This window comes from Lepidochelys kempii, chromosome 8 (genome assembly GCF_965140265.1).
Source record: "Lepidochelys kempii isolate rLepKem1 chromosome 8, rLepKem1.hap2, whole genome shotgun sequence".
In the NCBI taxonomy this organism is placed as follows: domain Eukaryota; kingdom Metazoa; phylum Chordata; order Testudines; family Cheloniidae; genus Lepidochelys; species Lepidochelys kempii.
In genome coordinates this window covers 39,964,349-39,984,613 of record NC_133263.1, presented here as the reverse complement: position 1 = coordinate 39,984,613, position 20,265 = coordinate 39,964,349, and the positions used below count along the sequence as shown (strand labels likewise).

Sequence of the window (20,265 nt, the reverse complement as noted above, 5' to 3'; positions counted from 1 at the left end):
CGTGGTGATCGGGGGAGGTCCCAGACAATTGGAAAAAGGCAAATATAGTGCCCATCTTTAAAAAAGGGAAAAAAGAGAAACCGGGGAACTACAGACCAGTCAGCCTCACTTCAGTTCCCAGCAAAATCATGAGCAGGTCCTCAAGGAATCCATTTTAAAGGACTTGGAGGAAAGGAAAGTGATCAGGAACAGTCAACATGGATTCACCAAGGGCAAGTCATGCCTGACCAACCTGATTGCCTTTTATGATGAGATAACTGGCACTGTGGATATGGGGAAAGCAATGGATGTGAAATACCTTGACTTTAGCAAAGCTTTTGATACAGTCTCCCACAGTATTCTTGCCAGCAAGTTAAAGAAGTATGGATTGGACGAATGGACTATAAGGTGGATAGAAAGCTGGCTAGAGTGTCTGGCTCAAAGGTAGTGATCAATGGCTCAATATCTAGTTGGTAGCAGGCATCAAGCGGAGTGCCCCAGGGGTCGGTCCTGGGAGTGGTTTTGTTCAACATCTTCATTAATGATCTGGATGATGGGATGGATTGCACCCTCAGCAAGTTTGCAGATGACACTAACCTGGGGGGAGAGGTAGATACGCTGGAGGGTAGGGATGGGGTCCAGAGTGACCTACACAAATTGGAGGACTGGGCCAAAAGAAATCTGATGAGATTCAGCAAGGACAAGTGCAGAGTCCTGAACTTAGGACTGAAGAATCCCATGCACTGCTACAGGCTGGGGACTGACTGGCTAAGCGGCAGTTCTGCAGAAAAGGACCTGAGGATTACAGTGGACAAGAAGCTGGATATGAGTCAACAGTGTTCCCCTGTTGCCAAGAAGGCTAATGGCATATTGGGCTGAATTAGTAGGAGCATTGCCAGCAGATTGAGGGAAGTGGTTATTCCCCTCTATTCGGCGCTGGTGAAGCCACATTTGGAGTATTGCATCCAGTTTGAGGCCCCCCACTACACAAAGGATGTGGACAAATTGGAGAGAGTCCAGCGGAGAGCAACGAAAATTATTAGGGGGCTAGAGCACATGACTTATGAGGATTGGCTGAGGAAACTGGGCTTATTTAGTCTGAAGAAGAGAAGAGTGAGGGGGGATTTGATAGTAGCCTTCAACTACCCGAAAGGGGGGTTCCAAAGAGGATGGAGCTCATCTGTTCTCAGTGGTGGCAGATGACAGAGCAAGGAGTAATGGTCCCAAGTTGCAGTGGGGAAGGTCTAGGTTGGATATTAGGAAACACTATTTCACTAGAAGGGTGATGAAGCACTTGAATAGGATACCTAGGGAGGTGGTAGAATCCCCATCCTTAGAGGTATTTTAAGGCCCAGCTTGACAAAGCCCTGGCTGGGATGATTTAGTTCGTGTTAGTCCTGCTTTGAGCAGGGGGTTGGACTAGATGACCTTCTGAGGTCTCTTCCAACCCTAATCTTCTATGATTCTATGGATGAATCGGTTGGGCAGGGATGGATCAGAGGGAAGGGGATGGATTGAAGGGGATGGATAGCAGATGACAGAACGAGGAGTAATGGTCTCAAGTTGCAGTGGGGGAGGTTTAGATTGGATATTAGGAAAAACTTTTTCACTAAGAGGGTGGTGAAACACTGGAATGCGTTACCTAGGGAGGTGGTAGAATCTCCTTCCTTAGAGGTTTTTAAGGTCAGGCTTGACAAAGCCCTGGCTGGGATGATTTAACTGGGAATTGGTCCTGCTTTGAGCAGGGGGTTGGACTAGATGACCTTCTGGGGTCCCTTCCAACCCTGATATTCTATGATTCTATGATTGAAAAGGGAGCAGTCAGAGGACAGAGGATGAATCGATTGAGCAGGGAGGGGTCAGAGAGCCGGGGATGGATTGGTTGGCCAGGGACATGTCAGAGGGCAGGGGATGGATCGGTTGGGCAGGGATGGGTCAGAGGGCAATGAATAAATTGGTTGGGTGGGGGGGTCAGAGGTCAGGGATGCGTCAGAAGGTAGGGAAGGAATCGTTCGGGCAGGAACGTGTCAGAGGGCAGGGGAGGGTCAGAGGGTACGGAAGGAATTATTCGGGCAGGGACATGTCAGAAGGCAGGGGACAGATTGGATGGGCAGGGATGATTCACAAACAGCATCATGAATCTGCTGAGGGAGAAACTGTTACTGCTTTGTTCTGCTTGGTCTGTGGATAACGGGTCCCCAGGCGAGAGGATTCGGCGCTTTGGAAGACTTTTGTGGAGGGGTGGGACACAGTGGCAGATGTTTGAGCTCTAGGGGCATTGGTGGGAGGTACAAGGGTAGCCTCCAAACTGGAGCTTTGCACCTTACTGCAGACACCGCACCCTGCACTTCCTCCAGAGGGGAAATCCACATCCACCTGCCCACCTGTACTCCTCTAATGGAAGAGCCCCTTCTCACCCTGCCACCCTGTGGGGGATCATAGCGGGCTTGCACTAGCCTTGAGTGTCTGTTGAGGGGAAGTGATGTCATTATTGTGTTTTATTTGGGGTGGGTCTCACACTGTGGGGAAAGGGGGTATTACTAAGGCTGACCCCTCCCCCGACTTATTTCTCCCAGGGAAATTACAGTGGCAGGATGCCCCCTGCTCCCTGGGGAATAACCTGGGGCAGCCCCTCCCACATCAGTGGACAGCAAGGAAGTGCACTTGTTCTCAGCTGGCACAGTAGGTAAGAAGCCCATATGAGCACTCATTTAGCCTGGGGGCACATGCCATGCTGCCTCCCCCTTTGCTGGTGTCCTCAGCCAGGTGAAGAAGCTCGCGCTGGGGGCTCCAGGCTGTTTGAGATCACATGGGTCAGTGGCCCTGTTCCATGGCCTTGGACTCCGACTCTCCCTTTGGCTGTATCACATATTGATTCTGCCACCTGGCAGGGCAGAGTCCAGACCATTCGTCTGAGAGAGCAGGGATGCAGCAGGCAGAGCAGGGAAAGGGCATGAGGTGGCAGCTTGGAGACAAAGGGACTGGACAGCTCACCAAAGGAAACATAGAGTGGCCCAAGAGGGAGCTGCTGAGAAGGGCAAAGTGGAAAAAAGATCATTAGGGAAAACCTGGGGTGTGATCCAGATCCCCAGTCCCAGGGCAAGATGTAGCAGTACTGTGGTGTGCTGCAGCCCCAGCCAGCTGAAGAGGCAACTCCCATAACATTGGGCAGGCGGTCCCCAATGCCCTAGGTACACACTCATGCCCTCTGTGGGACTGGCAATCACTCCACAGTCCCTGCTTCCAGACACCCCTGTCACTAACCCTAGGAAAACACATGCCGGTGAGAACACACTAGATGCAGTTGGCCCATGAGTACACGCCCAGGCATTGGCCATTGTGTGCCTGCAGAACACTCACACGTGACCCACACTACTGCTAGCAGTGATCCCTACTCAGCCTTTTTAACACCCCCACTCCTTCCAGCATGATTGGCAATTCCCTTCCTCTCCTCCCAGTCATACCCAGAACACATCCTCCCCGCCTCAGCATTAGCTTTGTCCATTGGATCCCGCTCCTGGTGTGCGAGCACCTCACGTGCGCAAGATCAGAATCTCTCAACCAGCAGTATCTGGGGGGACTGCACCTGTGTCCTCCATGTCCTCATGCCCCGCACCAATGGGTACATAGGATAGAGTGGTCCTAATTGCTTCTCACTTCCATTGCAAATTCAGAATCCCAGAAGAGCCAGACAGCAAAGGAGCAGGGATGGAAGGTGGGGTTTGGGATCCACATGGACAAAACATCTTGAAGAACTACAGTTACTGTTAGGTCAGCAGTTGTTCTTTCTTTAAAGAGTCTTTGTCCATCTTGATCCCACTCATGGTGGCTAGTTAGCAGTTCCCAAATTAACAGGAGGGACATAGTTACAGATAGATAAAGGATTGCAGAACTGTTCTCCTGAGTCTGGCCTCTGAGCTAGTTGCCAAACCCAAGGCATTATGCTTGGTAAAGGTATGTGCTGAACACCAAGTGGCTGCCCCACAGCTCTTTGATACAGAAGTATTTATTACACATGCTGATGAGGTTGCCAGAGCTCTAGTTGGGTGGGCTCTGATACCTGAACGAAGGAGCACATCTGCAGTGGATAACAGACTGTGATACTGGGTGATCAGCTTGGATAATCTCTAGGAAAAGATGGCTTGACCTTCTGCAGTCTCCCCCAGCACCACAAATAAACAGAGTGATTTCCTGAAGGGCTTTGCTCTGTCTGAATAATAGAGGATGGCTCTGGACAGCTAGAGGGTGGAGCTTGGTTCCTCCCAGGTTTGAATGAGGTTTGAAGAAGAAAATGGGGCAGTGAATTATTTGGTTTCAGTGAAAAAATCAGACACCCCATTGGTAAAGAATTTAGGGTGAAGGTCTCAGCACTGCCTCATCCCTGTAGAAGGTAACATAGGGTGGAGCTCTGGCTGAGGTGACCAACACCAGAAGGCGGCTTGAGAGTGAGATAGTGCAGAGAGCACTTGGGAAAGGGGAGGGAGAGCGGGAGGGGGGGTGTCCATAAGGCCCATAAGAACATTAAGGTCCCAGGACAGGGGAGGCTCCTGACTCAAGGGATTGGCACAGACCAGTCCTTTTAGGAATTCTGAAACAGGGGTGAGAGAACACTAGTGTAAGTTTGAACGGGTGTGTAGCATGCTGAAACAGCTGCTAGTTAGACCATGATAGCGCTGAGACCCCTCAACCTGAACTGGAGGATGTAATCCAGACTCTTGGGAACAGGAGCTTGCAATGGGTCGAGACCTCATTGTGAAGCCCAAATGGAAAATCTTTTCCACTTGGATCTGTAGACTGATATTGGAGAGGGGTAAAAGGCTTCCTGTTCTGTATGAGGATCTCTGGGATCTCTCTGGAACAGTCCTTGTCTATTGTACTCAGACAGTCAACTTCCAAACTGCCAAGAGTAGAGATGTGGGGTCTGGGTGGAGAATTTGTCCTTGATCCTGGAAGAGCAATCTGTGGGATGGGGGAGAAGGCATAAAGGAGACTTTCAGACTTTAGCTACTGCATGGATGAAGGATGAATGCATCCTGGAGGTACAGTGGGTTGGTACCTGCTGTGGCAGAAGGGCACTTGTTATTTCTGTTGCTGACAAACAGGTTTATGACAGGACAGCCCCATCTGCAGAATACAGCCTCAAGAACAGAATCCTTCAGCAACCGCTTGTATTTGGCTGAGACCTGTGTGCTGAGGTGACCTGCCCAATTGCTGTTTGTTCCTGATAGATGAAGGACCAAAGGGGAGTTATCATATGAGAATGTCACCATGTCCAGGCTAGATCACTTCCTGCCACAGAGGGGATGAGCAGGCAACCCTGACTGTTGAGATACTACATTGTGGAGTTCTGGTCTGTAAGGATCTGTATTGTGGTCCCCTGCAGGAGCACCAGAAAGGCTCTGTGGGCTGCTCTAATTACTTGGAGTTCCAGCATATTGACAACGAGGACTCTTGAATCTGTAGGTGGTTTAGATGGCCCTCACCAACCTGTTGTGGAGGAGAAGTGCAGAATGGGACCCCTCTGGGGACCATGTGTGGTTTTGCCCACCAGTGCAAGGAGAAGTCAGGACTTTGAAGAGATGATCTATAAGATGTTAGGAGGGTAGGTAAACAGATCGGCCAGTCTTGGATGTGGGGAGGTGGAGTCTAGCAGGAGGCATCACATAAGCATAGCGCCATGTGACCTAAGAGTTTGATAGGCTCTTGCTGTAATGGAAGTCATGCATGTGATGATCTGAAACCTGTCTAGAGAGAGGTACAGCTCTGCTGACTTGGAATCTGAAAGGGCCTCTATAAATTCTGTGGACAGGCTGGGAGCATGGGATGTTGAGGGTGCCAGATATTTTTGGAGGGGACTCTCCCTCTCAGAAGCCAGTCATCCAAGTACAGGTAGATGTGTATTCCTTGCCAGCTCAGATGGGCCACCACTACTGGCAGGAATTTTGTGAACATTCATGGAGCTGTACTGTCATGGCCATGTCCTACTGTGCACCAGAATCCTCACTACATGAAACTAAGCCTCCAGGACAAAGTGTTGAGAGCTGCAAGCCAATCCTAAGCTTCTACGGCAGAGATGCTGAAGGCTAGTGTCACCATTCTGAATTGAACTGGGTGTGTGAATGTGTTTAGTTGTCTCAGGCCCAGGGCAGGAGGCGTACCGTAACAGGAATAGACACCCCTCCCTCTACACTCCTACGGTCCTTCTTACTTACTCCTAGATAAAGTAAGGAATCCACCTTCTTCCCTCAGTTGTTTCTCATTAAATGGGTCCTTGAAGAGGGAGTGAGAGAGGAGAAAACACTGGAACTATATGGAGTGACTTTGATAATAATCTCCAATAGCCTATGGTGCCTGCTGTTTGGAAAATGATGCCAGGTAAGTGATAGCTGTGATGAAATGGGGATTTTCAGCACTATTTTTATGATCCCTATGTATGCCTCAGTTTTCCCTACATGCTTCATTGTTACCCAGTGGGTGGCAAAGGACTCTTTGCTCTCAGGGCAGGCTATGAGACATAGGTATGAATGTCACTAGCTGTCTGAGTTTGAATGGGTCATTGGGAAAGGACTGGCTCAGAATCCGAGAAGACAACAGCAAAGTCACTAGGTCATGGACACCTAGCAACCAGAGACCCGGGGGAGATGGATTTCCCCACCTCTCAGCAGGAGAGCTGAGCACAGACCCCAGCTCCAGAACAAGGGACTGGGAAGGGATGAGGAGGGGGATCAGAGGTGGCTGCAGGAAGGAGTCGGGACTCTCACCTGGGAACTGACTAAGGAGGTCAGTCGGAGACAGACAGAGCTTGAGCCATGGGGTTCACCATAGCATGGCTGGGCTCTGTGCTGGCCAAGATGAACTTGGGCTATGCTTTAACTTTCCTGTCTCTGTGCTAACCTTAAAGACTTCATGTGCTGTGTCCAGTTGACTAATAAGCCCGATTGTGTTGACAGCGCTGGGTGAGTGTCATTGTCAATGCTGGTGAGGTGCATTGATTCCTGCAGTGGATAAGTCTCTACCAGGCCTTGGTGTCAGTTGGACAGCACCACAGGAGCCAGGAAACAGAGTTGAAAACAAGAGAGTTTATGGAAGGAGTGTGTGGGGTTTTGTTTTTTGTTTTTTCTTGACAGGAGCTTAGGAGTGAAGGGTACGAAAGCTATAAAGGCAGCACTGGTATTGACCCTAGGAATGGAAAAGACAGTGAAGATGACGGGATGTGGAAGCTGCAGGATGTACATTATCCTGGACAGGGTATCTGAAAGGTTTTTATAAAGTGCTGCCTGATAGATCTGATGGAAAACACGATCTGAGGTTTGGAGATGCAGGTAGAAACTACGGCTGAGTTTTGAGGTGGATTTGACCAGATGATGGAGGGAAGGTGAAAGGAGGCTGAATGGAAAACTCAAGACTTGCTCATGCAAGCTGGACTGGAGAACTGTGATGGTAGACTGCTAAATGAGGAAAGTGGCCAGTGAAAGCATGTGACTATAAGAACAAGAAGAGGAAAAGACCGGCTAGTGAAGGATAAATAAAGCTGAAGAACAGGTTTGCTCATCTGGAAAATGAAGGGGCACAGCAGGCAGTAACAGAAGGTGGGAGGGCAAGGAAAAAGAGAAGAGCAGCTAGTCCTACAAGAAAAGGGGAAGAGTCAATGGAGAGCGCCAGAGTTCACAGCAGGATAGAGGATGACTCACAGAAGGTTGTAAGTGAGAACAGAAGACAAGTGGACTTGCATCCAGAAAGAACAGGAGAAAGGCTGGTTGAGCTGAGCTGGAGAACAGAAGGGTGTGCTGCCTGCCAGGAGCTAAAATACAGAATGTGGACCTGAGGCTGAAGAGGATCCTAATGGGAGCAGGAAAGAACCCACTTTCATGTGGCAGCAAACGATACTGCTAGATTACCATGGTAACACATCCAGGGAGACTGTGCCATGCTTGGGAAGATGCTTAAAGAAATAGAGGCTCAGGTGATCTTCAGTGGGATTCTACCTATGATGATCAACAGATGGCTCAAGCAGTAGTACGATAAGGAGGGCTTTGGGATGTTAGACTACTGGAAGGCATTCATGGACAGAGGACTGTTCTCATGAGATGGACTAAACCTGAGTAAAGAGGGAAACAGACTTCTGGGATGGAGGTTGGCACAACTGATTAAAAGAGTTTTAAACTAGGAACTCAGGGGAGACCATTGGGAGATGCTCATGTAATCTCCACACCTGATTGTAATATTGAGCAGGAGGAAAATCAAGTAAGAGAGGACACAGGAACAGGGAAAGGAATAATAGAGGGCAGGAGAATGGACATCAAGAGGAAATACAGCGTCATTGGTTTCGGCACTAACAGGCAGGTCAGTGATACTGGCAGTAGAATGACTGTACCTAATCAAGTGAGGAATCTGGGCTAAGCCAAGCAACAACTATATTAAGGTGTCTATATTCCAGTGCAAGGAGCCTGGGTTACAAAATGGAGGAACTAGAACTACTGGTGCAAGAAGTGAAATCAGATATCATAGGGATAACAGAAACATGTTGGAATAGCAGTCATGTCTAGAATACAGGGATTGAAGAGTATGTGCTGTTCAGCAAAGACAGAAATAAAGGCAAAGGTGGTGGAGTAGCATTGTATAATAATAATGAGGTAGACTGTAAAAAAATTAGAAGTGATGGAATGGATAAAACAGAATCTGTTAGGATCAAAATCACTTTGAGGAAGAAACTTAACAGAAGCTCCACTGGGATAGCATTTGGAGTATGCTACAGACCCCCAGGATCCAATTTGGATATGGGTAGAGACCTCTTTAATATTTTTAATGAAATAAATACAAGTGGGAATTGTGTGATTATGGGACAGTTTAATTTCCCAGATATAGATTAGAGGACAAGTGCTACAAACAAAGGTAGGGCCCAGATATTCCTGGATGTGATAGCTGGCAGATTTCTTCTCTAAAGAGTCACTGAGCCAACAAGAGGTGATGCCATTTTAGATTTAGTATTGCTAAATAGCGAGGAGCTCATAGAAGAACTGGTTGTAGAGGACAGCCTTGGTTTGAGTGATCATGAGTTAATTCAGTTTAAACAAAACAAACAAAAATAGATCTGCCACAAAGGTCCTTGATTTCAAAAGGCAGACTTTAAAACATTAAGGGAATAAGTTAGGCAAATGGTCTGAACTGAAGAACTCAAGGATCTTAATGTGGGGGAGGCTTGGAATTACATTAAGTCAAAGTTGCAGAAGCTATCTGAAGCCTGTATTCCAAGCAAGGGGAAAACATTGGTAGGGACGGGTTGCAAACCAAGCTTGATAAGCAAGCATTTCAAACAGGTGATTGAGAGAAAACAGAACTTCTACAAGGCAGAGTGGATAAAAATAAATGATTTTTTTTTTTAATTTAAAATTGGATTTTTTTCATAAAATGCTTTCTGAGGAAAAAAAACTAAAGATAGTTTTAATTAAGATACATTATAGCTCAAAGATATCTCATCAAGGAATAGGGATTATAAATTCTAACTCTATAGGATGAGACAATATATTCATGTAATGTTTAAGAAAAGTTTTGTATATGAGGTCCAATAGTTCATGGGACTCAATCTTATTTAGGGACCCAATCTTATGGGTTCCACAGGCTTCTGTATGGATTATTTAGGTTAATCTTTCAATTTACCCAATGGGACTCAGTGCTCAGTCTAGAAGATACCATCAGAGATGCTTAGTTTTGCAGTTCTCAAACTGTGGATTTGTGTCTCCAGAGGTAACTGGCTTGTTAACAGCAAAAATGTTTTAAATAAATAAATAACATGCATAGGTGAGAAATAACAGACCTCAACTCTATTGTCCCTCTGCAAATATGTGTACACAGAGTCAATCTCTTACCTCTCTCTAAAAGTGCAAAGTTTCAAAAAGTTCAATGAATATAAGATTGTTGGGGTCGGAATAGACCTGGACAAGGAGAAGAAGTCTGGAGATAAATGTGAGAAGTGAGGAACATATGCTTGTTTTGTTAAAATATTATATGTTTGCTGTTGAAGAAAAAAATCCAGAATACTTAACCTTGTTTTAGTTAAATAAAACAATTTAAATGTCTGTCTGGTTATTTCATTTACCAAAGGTAATTGAAGCAGATATTTATGAAGTCATTGGGAGGTGAACTATCTCCAATTCAACAGGTTAATCATTAATATTTGGAGGATTTTCTTGCCATGCTGTATTAGGAGGAGAACATCACCAATCATTCATTTTCTGATATAGCTGTAAAACTAATCTTAAAAGTTTTCAAAATAGATCACTGCTTTAAAATGTATAGTGCATACCTCCTAAAAATGAAACCTACATCTAACTCTCAGTTGTGAAGAATATGTATTAAGGTTATAACAACCAACAAGAATGCACTTTTATGTAGAAAACCATGATTAAATCGAGTCTTCCTGACTAGTGATTTAAATCAAATAATGGAAGATGGACTGGATCAGCAATGAAAGCGACCTCTTGGAGATCAGAAAGTGTAGGGTAAAAGTGAGAACTGCCAAGCAGAGTTGGACCTTGCAAAGGAAATTAAAACCAACAGTAAAAGGTTCTTTTACCATATAAATAAAAAGAAAACAAGGAAAGAAGAAGTGGGATGGCTAAACACTGGGAAGGGGTGCAGATTAAAGATCATCTAGGCATGGCCCTACACCTAAATGAACATTTTTTCCCAGTTTTTAATAATGGTAATGAGGATCTATGGGGTAGTGGCAGCATGGCTAATGGGAATGATGACAAGGAAGTAGAAATTACCACAACCGAGGTGGAAGTCAAATTCAAACAGTTTAATGAGACCAAACTGGGGGGCCCGGCTAATCTCCATCCAAGATTATTAAAGGAACTGGCACATGAAATTGCAAGACCAAAATAGCAAAGATTTGTAATGAATCCATAAACTCAGAGGTCATACCCTATGACTGGAGAATTGCTAATACAGTACCTATTTTTAAGAAAGGAAAAAAAGTGATCCAGGAAACTACAGGCCCATTAGTTTGGCCTCAGTTGTATACATGGTTTTGGAACAAATTCTGAAGGAAAAATAGCTAAGGTAAACAGTAATTGAGGCAAAATACAACATGTTTTACAGAAGATACCTTGTGCCAGACCAGCCTGATGGTTTTTGGTTTTTTGTTTGTTTGTTTTGAGAAGATAACCTATTTTCTAGACAAAGGAAATGCAGTAGATCTAATCTACCTGGATTACAGTAAGGCATTTCATATAGTTCCACATGGGAAATTATTAGTGGAATTGGAGAAGATGGGGATTAATCCAAGAATTGAAAGATGGGTAAGGAGATGGTTAAAAGGGAGACTACAACGGGTCATGCTATCAGGCTGGAGGGAGGTTACTAGTGGAGTTCTTCAGGGATCAGTCTTGGGACTAATCTTATTTAATATTTTCATTAATGACCTTGGCATAAAAAGTGGGAGTGCGCAATACAAGTTGTGAATGATACGAAGTTGGGAGATATTGCCAATACGGAGGACCACCAGAATATCATACAAGAAGATCTGGATGACCTTGAAAACTGGAAAAATAGAAATGGGATGAAATTTAATAGTGCAAACTGTAAGATCTTGCACTTAGGGACTAACAACAAGAATTTCTGCTGCAAGCTGGGGATGCTTCAGCTGGAAGCTACAGAGGAGAAGAAAGACCTGGGTGTATTGGTTGATCACAGGGGGATGACTATAAGCCACCAATGTGCTATGGCCAGGAAAAAGTCTAATGCAATACTAGTATGCACCAAGCGAGGCATTTCCAACAGAGAAATATACAGTACCATTATACAAGGCACTGGTGATACCTCATCTGGAACACTGTGCAATTCTGGTTTCTCATATTTAAGAAAGATAAATTCAAACTGGAACAGGTGCAGAGAAGGGCTGCAGAGGAATGGAAAACATACCTTATGAGAGGAAACTGAAGGACTTTGGCTTGTTTAGCCTAACCAAACTAAGGCTCAGGGGAGATATGTCTGCTTTCTGTAAGTACATCAGAGGGATAAACACCCCAGGTGAGAAAGGAGTTATTTAAGTTAAGTATCAATGTGGACACAAGAACAATTGGCTATAAACTAGTCAACAACAAGTTTAGATGAAGGCTTTTACCCATCAAAGACAGTGAAGTTCTGGAACAGCCTTCCAAGGGGAGCAGCAGGGTAGGGGTGCGGGAAACTAACTTGTATCAAAACTCAGCTTGATTAAGTGTCTGCATCCTACCCAGTAACTCCTGGAAGGACTGAAGTTGCAGGGCGTGGTACTGGAGTGTACATCACCACCTCATCCTGCAAAGAGGAAGACAGATTTGTAGGAGAGAACCATAATCTTATGATGCTTCCTCTTGAGCCTCTGCCTCCTAATATTGTTCTCGCTCTCTTTCTAGTGGGCTAGTCGGCACCTAACTGGTGACGGGAATATAGTAATTTGTGGGTAATGTGAGAGGGAGAGCAGCTTCTAGAGGGTCTAGACCAGGGACCCTGAATGCCAATATGGTTAAGATGGGAAGCTAAAGGGACAGGGCGAAGAAGATGCTGAGGCCTGAGGAGACATCTGCTAAGGGATATGAGGACATCTCAGGGATATTTAGGAACTCTGGGACCCCTAAAGTCTGCTGGCAGTGATCTGGGAGTTGCTGTATTCAGAGGCTCCCTAGGAAGTGGAGGGGAATGGACGTCTAGAGAAGGGGCTCAGCTTGATTCTGGAGAGGAAGAGTGGCCAGAGGAGGAGGAGGAGTAAGCCTGTCCTCTCAGTGCTAGGATAGGAGACTACCAGTAGCAAGGGTTTAATTCTGATTGGTGTCAGAGACATTGGTACCAAGGTCAGTGCTGGGGACTCAACGTCAAGAGATAGTAAAGGTCTTTCGGTACTGTGATGAAGTGGGACTGTTCTTAATGTTTCCTCTGAATACTATAGTGGTGCCTCAGTTTCCCATATGCATTTCTTAAGTCTTTAGGTGGTGGGATAAGGGGATGTAATTGTTGCAGAGCAAAGGGCCAGAGTACATAAATGGCTGACACTCTGTCTCCTGGCAACTGATGGCCTGGGCCCTTCCCCCCTGCAAGGAGAACAAAGGAATCAGGTGACCTCCTGGCCTGGGAAAGGGACAAAGCCCAGAGGAGGAAGGGTGGAGAGTGAGTCAGTTTGTGCTAGCTGGGAACGAGGAGCAAAGTGCAGCCGTGGTTGTCTGGCTCACTGCCCCCCAAAATGGACCCGGCTGAGCCGTCCTGTTCTCTGTACCTACAAGATGTGTTTTAGACCGTGTTCCTGTCATCTAATAAACCTCTGTTTTACTGACTGGCTAAAAGTCACGTCTGACTGCGAAGTTGGGGTGCAGGACCCTCTGGCTTCCCCAGGACCCCGCCTGGGCGGACTCGCTGTGGGAAGCGCACAGAGGGACAGAAGATGCTGAATGCTCAGAGGTCAGACCCAGGAAGGTGGAGGCCGTGTGAGCTTTTTGCCCTGAAGACAGTTTGCTCACAGAGAGGAGGCTCCCCCAGTTCCAGATGATCGCCCGGGGACTCCGTGACAGGTACTAACACCGAGGTCAGTACCAAGGGTGTCATCGACAGAATGGATTTGGTCCAACTCGGAACCAGGTGAGGCAAAGAGTCACCATCAGGGTGAGCTGGCCTCAAGGCTTGGGTTTAGAAGAGTCAGAAGACCTATCACTTTCAGTTTCTTTGATCTCCCTTTGGGGAAAGAGGATAGGTGCCATGAGTCGAACATAGAGCAGTGCTCAGATCTGCCCTGCACTAATGAGGTGGAGGTGGTATTGTGCTTTAGCATTGAGCTCCCAGCCAGTATGGGACTCAGATTGGAGAACTGAGAATGACTACCTGAACGGGATGCAGGCCAGTTCTCGGTACTCGCATCGGAAGCCTTCAGGGAAGAATCGCTACTTACAGGGGCCCTGAAGGAGTGGGATCTTTGGGAGAAAAGTCCTTTTGTGGAGTCAGAGGAACATCTCCCCAGTCTGATGCTCCTCTCATGGATCGCTCCAATAGGCCGAGTTTTAGCTGGATATCTCTGAAACCGTGACCAGTGCACACAGACACAGTCTGGAATGCGTCTTTCGCCCAAAGCGAAGAGACACTAACCATGTCCATTGGTTAATAAGATAAGTCCATCACACACTGTACATGGCTTGAGGACCAAGGATTTAGGCTGGGTGATTGGGCAGGAAGGTGCCTCAGCGCTAAGTGTAGTTATGGGAATGACAGAGATTTTAAAGAAAGAAAACAATCAACAGAGATGCCAACAGGGCAGAAACGTGCTACTCAGTTCCCCTAGCCAGTCAAATACACACTAGCGGACGGGATGGAGGGGTGTTACAGGGCAGCAGAAAGACAACTCACTACTACAGGTTGGCAGGGCTGCCCTACCCTATATGCCCTCATGTGTGGGAGGGCTCAAGGACATGCATGGCCCCAATAGACACTGCAGGTCAAGAGATCTCAACCTCGTACATAAGGCGCACGTACCACGAGTGGGATCCGCACACAGAATTTGCTGCACAAATGCGCACCTCCCTCCCAGCTGCCCAGCACTGCCCTCCCTGGCAGACTGACCCCCACGGCACAGCCAGGAGCTTCCATCCCTTGTGGCCCCAGGAAACACTCATCCCCTGGCATCACTGGGTGTAATCCCAGCAACAAGCTCCCCGGGGGCCTCACCTGAGTTGCAGTCACACCCCACATACTCCTGCCACGCAAGGAGACTTGGCACTCACCCCATGGTTCTCAAGGGGCAGGGCTGCCTCACACTCCATCCCCCGCACTATAGGAGCAAGTAACCCACAGTCCACATGCCCCTACTGCCAGACACCAGCCCCAGCTGTAACTGACACGAGACCAGCACACGCCTCTCAGTACATTCTGCCTACTACCCACGGGGAAAACCCGGGCACTGGCCAGCCCCACTCTGACACGACACAGCTGCCCACAGGGAAACAGCTGGCCCACGTCCCAAGCACAGCCCCACCCCAGAGCAACTTGCCCTCCACTCCCTCCTGCCCCACAGCACCCTGCCCTGAGCACCCTGCCCTTGACCCCCTCTTGCCCCATAGCACCCTGCCCACCTGCTCCACAGTACCGCCTTCCACCTCCTCCTGCCCCACAGCACCCTGCCTTCCACCTCCTCCTGCCCCACAACACTCTGCCCTCCACCCCCGCCTGCTCCACAGCACCCTGCCCTCTATCCCCTGCCCCATAGCACCCTCCACCTCCGCTACCCCACAGCACCCTGCCCTCCACCCCTGCCTGCCCCATGGCGCCTTGGGCACTGATACCCACCCTTCCACAGGAGCCTGGCTACTGACAGAAAGGCCTATGAACACACCCAAGCAGAGGGCCGCCGAATCCATTTTTGCCCCAGTAATTGGGTGAATAATTTGCCAGACTCAGCTTCTGGCCTGGTTCCAGAAGGACTGTGAATACCAAGGAGCAGCTCTGCAATGGAGCCGGGGAGAGGCAGTGCTGGGAATATCAATCAGAGCCACTTGGATCCCCAGCAGGGCGCACAAACAGCCAGGGCTTCGGTAATTAACAAAATCCCCACGCAACTCCCTGGCCGAGTCAGGGCCAGGCCAATGCGGAGCTCCATGCTATGCTGCAGAGGCACAGCAACAGGCAAATGGGGACCCTGCCGGGGGCGTAGGGCAGAGACTCCCCCACACAAAGCATGAGGGAGGGCCTGATGGCGGGGCACTCCCAGGCAGCTCTTTCTCTCAGCAGTGTGTGGTGCTAGCTGAAGGTGCATCCAGAAGCATGGCATGGCAACAGCATAGGGGCGCTGTGAGCGTGGCACACTGCATGGAGTCGATGCACACAGATCTGACACACACACCCCCCGGGGGCACAGGCTCCTTCCACGGGCTGAGCCCAGAATCAGCCTTTAGGACAGGGGTTCTCAAACTGGGGGTCGGGACCCCTCAGGGGGTCGCAAGGTTATTACATGGGCAGTCACGAGCTGTCAGCCTCCACCCCAAGCCCCGCTTTGCATCCAGCATTTATAATGATTTTAAATATATAAAAAAGTGTTTTCAATTTATAAGGGGGGGTCACACTCAGAGGCTTGCTATTTGAAAGGGGTCACCAGTACAAAAGTTTGAGAACCACTGCTTTAGGCCATGTTGAGCCAGAGCCTGAGTGACATCTGTGCCCTGCCGGCTTTTTGCCCAGGGCCCCACCCTGCCGCATGCTGCTGATTGGGAAGCTGCATTGCAGATGGGTCCAGCTCTGCTCCGCTCATCCCAGGCCCTGTGAAAGATCCCCAGCCACGCAGCAGCTGCCTCATGGGATGCTGCCCCTTGGCACAGCTGCTCCAGGCCCTGGGGATGTGACTACGATTGGCAGCTTTGCAGCCATTTGCTCTGACCTGCAGGCACTCATAGAGCACTAGGCCAGAAACCCATTCTTCCCAGCCCCTAGGTCCCAGGGGCAGCAGGAGGATGACAGCCCCAGCACCCAGCTCCAGAGCAGAAGGGAAGTAACAGCCAAAAGGAAGTGGAAGTGGAACTGTTTTGGGCCCCACACTACAAGAAGGATGTGGATAAATTGGAAAGAGTCCAGCGGAGGGGAACAAAAATGATTAGGGGACTGGAACACATGACTTATGAGGAGAGGCTGAGGGAACTGGGGATGTTTAGTCTATGGAAGAGAAGAATAAGGGGGGATTTGATAGCTGCTTTCAACTACCTGAAAGGGGGTTCCAAAGAGGATGGCTCTAGACTGTTCTCAGTGGTAGCAGATGACAGAACAAGGAGTAATGGTCTCAAGTTGCAGTGGGGGAGAGTTAGGTTGGATGTTAGGAAAAACTTTTTCATTAGGAGCGTGGTGAAACACTGGAATGCGTTACCTAGGGAGGTGGTAGAATCTCCTTCCTTAGAAGTTTTTCAGGTCAGGCTTGAGAAAGCCCTGGCTGGGATGATTTAATTGGGGATCGGTCCTGCTTTGAGCAGGGGGTTGGACTAGATGACCTCCTGAGGTCCCTTCCAACCCTGATATTCTATGATTCTACGAAGGCTCCAGCCAGCCTGGGACAACATGCTCTGGGCAGCTGGAACTGCCTGTAGCATGGCTAGGATCTCTGGGGCAAAGCCAGTCCCCAGGCAGCACAGACATCAGGGGTAACCTGTCCCACTAATAGCACGGCTGCAAGGATCTCACAAATCCTGATGGGCCCCATTCCCAGAGAATTACACAGAGACTCAGCATCACCCCCCACACTCCAGAGTACAGGCCGGGCAAGAACTCCACACTGCCTCCCATCCGGGGTACAGGCTAGTCACGGCCCCCGCAGCACCTCCTGCCTGGAGTACAGGCCGCGCATGGCCCCAGCAGAGCCTCCTGCCCAGGGTACAGGCCGCGCATGGCCCCAGCAGAGCCTCCTGCCCAGGGTATGGGTAGGCCAAGAAAGCATTCACAAGAAGACGCAAAAATAAACAGTAACAATTTTTTATAATATATCAGAAGCAGGAAGCCTGACAAATAATCAGTGGGGCCACTGGACGATCGAAGTGCTAAAGGAGCACTCAAGAAAGACAAGACCATTGCAGAGAAGCTAAATGAATTCTTTGCATCGGTTTTCAAAAAAGGATACCCAAAAGGCTAGCTCTGATGTGGGTAACAAATCTAAAGTGTTGCCCCACATTGATGTCGCAGTACAAATTGAACAGATTAATAAACTAAACAGTAATAAATCACCAGGCCCAGACCTTCAGAACCTGAGAGTTCTGAAGGAACTCAAATATGAAATTGCAGAAGTACTAACTGTGGTATATGTAACCTATCACTAAAACAAGCCTCTGGACCAGATGACTGGACAGTAACTAATGTAATGCCGATTTTTAAAAAGGGCTCTAGAGGCAATCCTGGCAATTACAGGGCAAACTTCAGGACAGACAAATTGGCTGATACTATAGTAAACAACAGAATTATCAGACACATAGATAAACACGATTAGTTGAGGAAGAGTCAACACAACTTTTGTAAAGGGAAATTGTGCCTCATGGATCTATTAGAATTCTTTGAAGTGGCAACAAGCATGTGGACCAGGGTTAGTCAGTGGATATAGTGTACTTGGACTTTCAGAAAGCCTTCGGCAAAGTCCCACCACAAAGGCTTTTAAGCAAAGTAAACTGTCATGGGATAAGAGGGAAGGTCCTCTCATGGATCAGTAACTGGTTAAAAAACAGGAAACAAAGGGCAGGAATAAATGGTCAGTTCTCAGAATGGAGAGAGGTAAACAGCAGGATCCCCCAAGGGTCTGCACTGGCACCAGTGCTGTTCAACATATTAATGATCTGGAAAATGGAAATCACAAAGTTTGCAAATGATACACAATTATTCAATACAGTTAATTCTAAAGCTGACTGCAAAGAGTTCCAAAGAGATCTCACAAAACTGGGTGAGTGGGCAACAAAATGGCAGATGAAATTAAGTGTTGATATGCAAAGTCATGAACATTGAAAAAAATTATTCCGACTATACATATACAATGATAGGGTCTAAATTAGCTGTTGCCACCCACGAAACAGATCTCAGAGTCATTGTGGATAATTCTCTGAAAACATCAATTTAGCAGTGGTCCAAAAGGCTAACAGAATGTTAGGAACCATTAGAACAGTGATAGAAAATAAGACAGAAAATAAGATAAAGCAACTATATAAATCTATGCTGCACCCATACCTTGAGCATGACGTGCAGTTCTGGTCACCCCATCTCAACAAGGTTATAGTAGAACTGGGAAAGGTTCAGAGAAAGGCAACAAAAATTATCAAGGGTGTGGAACAGCTTCACTACAAGGAGAGATTTTGGCTGTTCATCTTAAAAAAGAGAAGACATGGGGGGGATATGACAGAAGTCCATAAAATCATGAATGGTGCAGAGAAAATTATTAGAAAAGTGTTAGTTACCCTTTCCCACAATACAAAAACCAGGGGTCATCCGAGGAAATTAATAGGCTGCAGGTTTAATAAATAAGGAAATACTTTTTCACACAACACAGTCAACCTGTGGAACTCATTGCCATGGGATGTTGTGAAGGCCAAAAGTATAGCTGGGTTCACAAAAGAATTAGATAAGTTCATGGAGGATAGGCCTATCAATGGCTATTAGCCTAGATGATCAGGGGCACAACCCCATGCGCTGGGTGACCCTAAACCTCTGACTGCCAGAAGCTGGGAGAGAAGATGGGGTGGATCACCCTCCAATTGCCCTCTTCTGTACATACCCCCTGAAGCATCTAGCACTGGCCACTGTCAGAGACAGGATACTGACCCAGTATGGCCGTTCTTATGCCACAAGGAACGGGACACTCAAGTGTCCTGCACACCTCCATAGGCACCTGCCTGCAGTGGGCACAAGAGTGCAGGAACCAACCCCTGGGATAAGGGGCAAGGGAGAGAATGGATCCCACAGGGCAGTGGTCAGGGACTGAGTGTGAGGGCAAAGCAGAGGGATAGCTCCCTCTCCTGCTGGAGCATGGCTCCTCGCTCCCTCTCCCACGCAGACCCCACTGCAGTATCGAGACCTGGTCAGTAAGTGCTCCCAGAGGCAGCCCCTCTGCATGCACGCACCACGCTGCCCTGCTGGGTGCGAGCACTGACCGTTGCTGATCCCGCTGCACCCAGTAGGGTGCATGGAGCAGTTCCAGGCGTGTGCTGGCACGCTGGAGCTCCCTCGTGGCAAGTAGTGTGGCCAGGTGCCCAGTTTTCGACCAGAAAATCTGATTGAAAGGGGGACCTGACAGCGTCCGGTCGGATCTATTGACTGGACACCCAAAATCCAGTTACTGTGAGCAGGGGAGACAGGGAGCTGCCAGATCATCACCCACTCCAGCCTTTACTCAATCAGGGCCACCTCCTACCTTCGTTGTGCGGCTGCAGCTCCCAGCCCCGACCCAGGCAGGCGGAGACAGAAGCAAGCAATGGGGTGGGAGGGAAGAAGGGGAATGGATGGGGGCGGGGCCTCAGGGGAAGAGATGGGCAGGGGTGGGGCTTTGGGGGGAAGAGGCAGAGCAGGGTGGAGCCTCAGGGGGAAGAGGCAGGGCAGGGGAGGTTCCACCCCTGCTGGAGTGTCCAGTTTTTAAATATTGCCGGGTTGGCAACCCTAGTGGCAAAGCTTGATTCCAGCACAGGGAGGGGCCGGATGTCTGCGACAGCCCCCATCATTCACCAGCACGGCACAGCCAGCCAGGGACATGCCATGTTCCCTCCCAAGCCACCCTGCCCTGGCCTATCCCACGGGCAGGAAAACAGGACTCAGGCA

The 20,265-nt window shown here is 48.4% G+C and overlaps 1 protein-coding gene across 7 annotated transcripts in view; it reads right to left on the bottom strand.

Moving 5' to 3' along the window:
• PCDH1 (protocadherin 1) overlaps nucleotides 1-20,265 on the bottom strand; it is a 129,375-nt gene that overhangs the window by 90,701 nt on the left and 18,409 nt on the right. The window contains exon 4 of one of the 7 annotated variants that reach the window (XM_073356198.1): nucleotides 18,201-18,299. The exons of the other annotated variants lie outside the window; for them this stretch is intronic. Coding sequence (XP_073212299.1) covers nucleotides 18,216-18,299 — 84 coding nt within the window. The 3' untranslated portion in view covers nucleotides 18,201-18,215. Of the gene's footprint in view, nucleotides 1-18,200; nucleotides 18,300-20,265 lie in introns of those variants that run through there. 7 annotated transcript variants of the gene reach the window in all.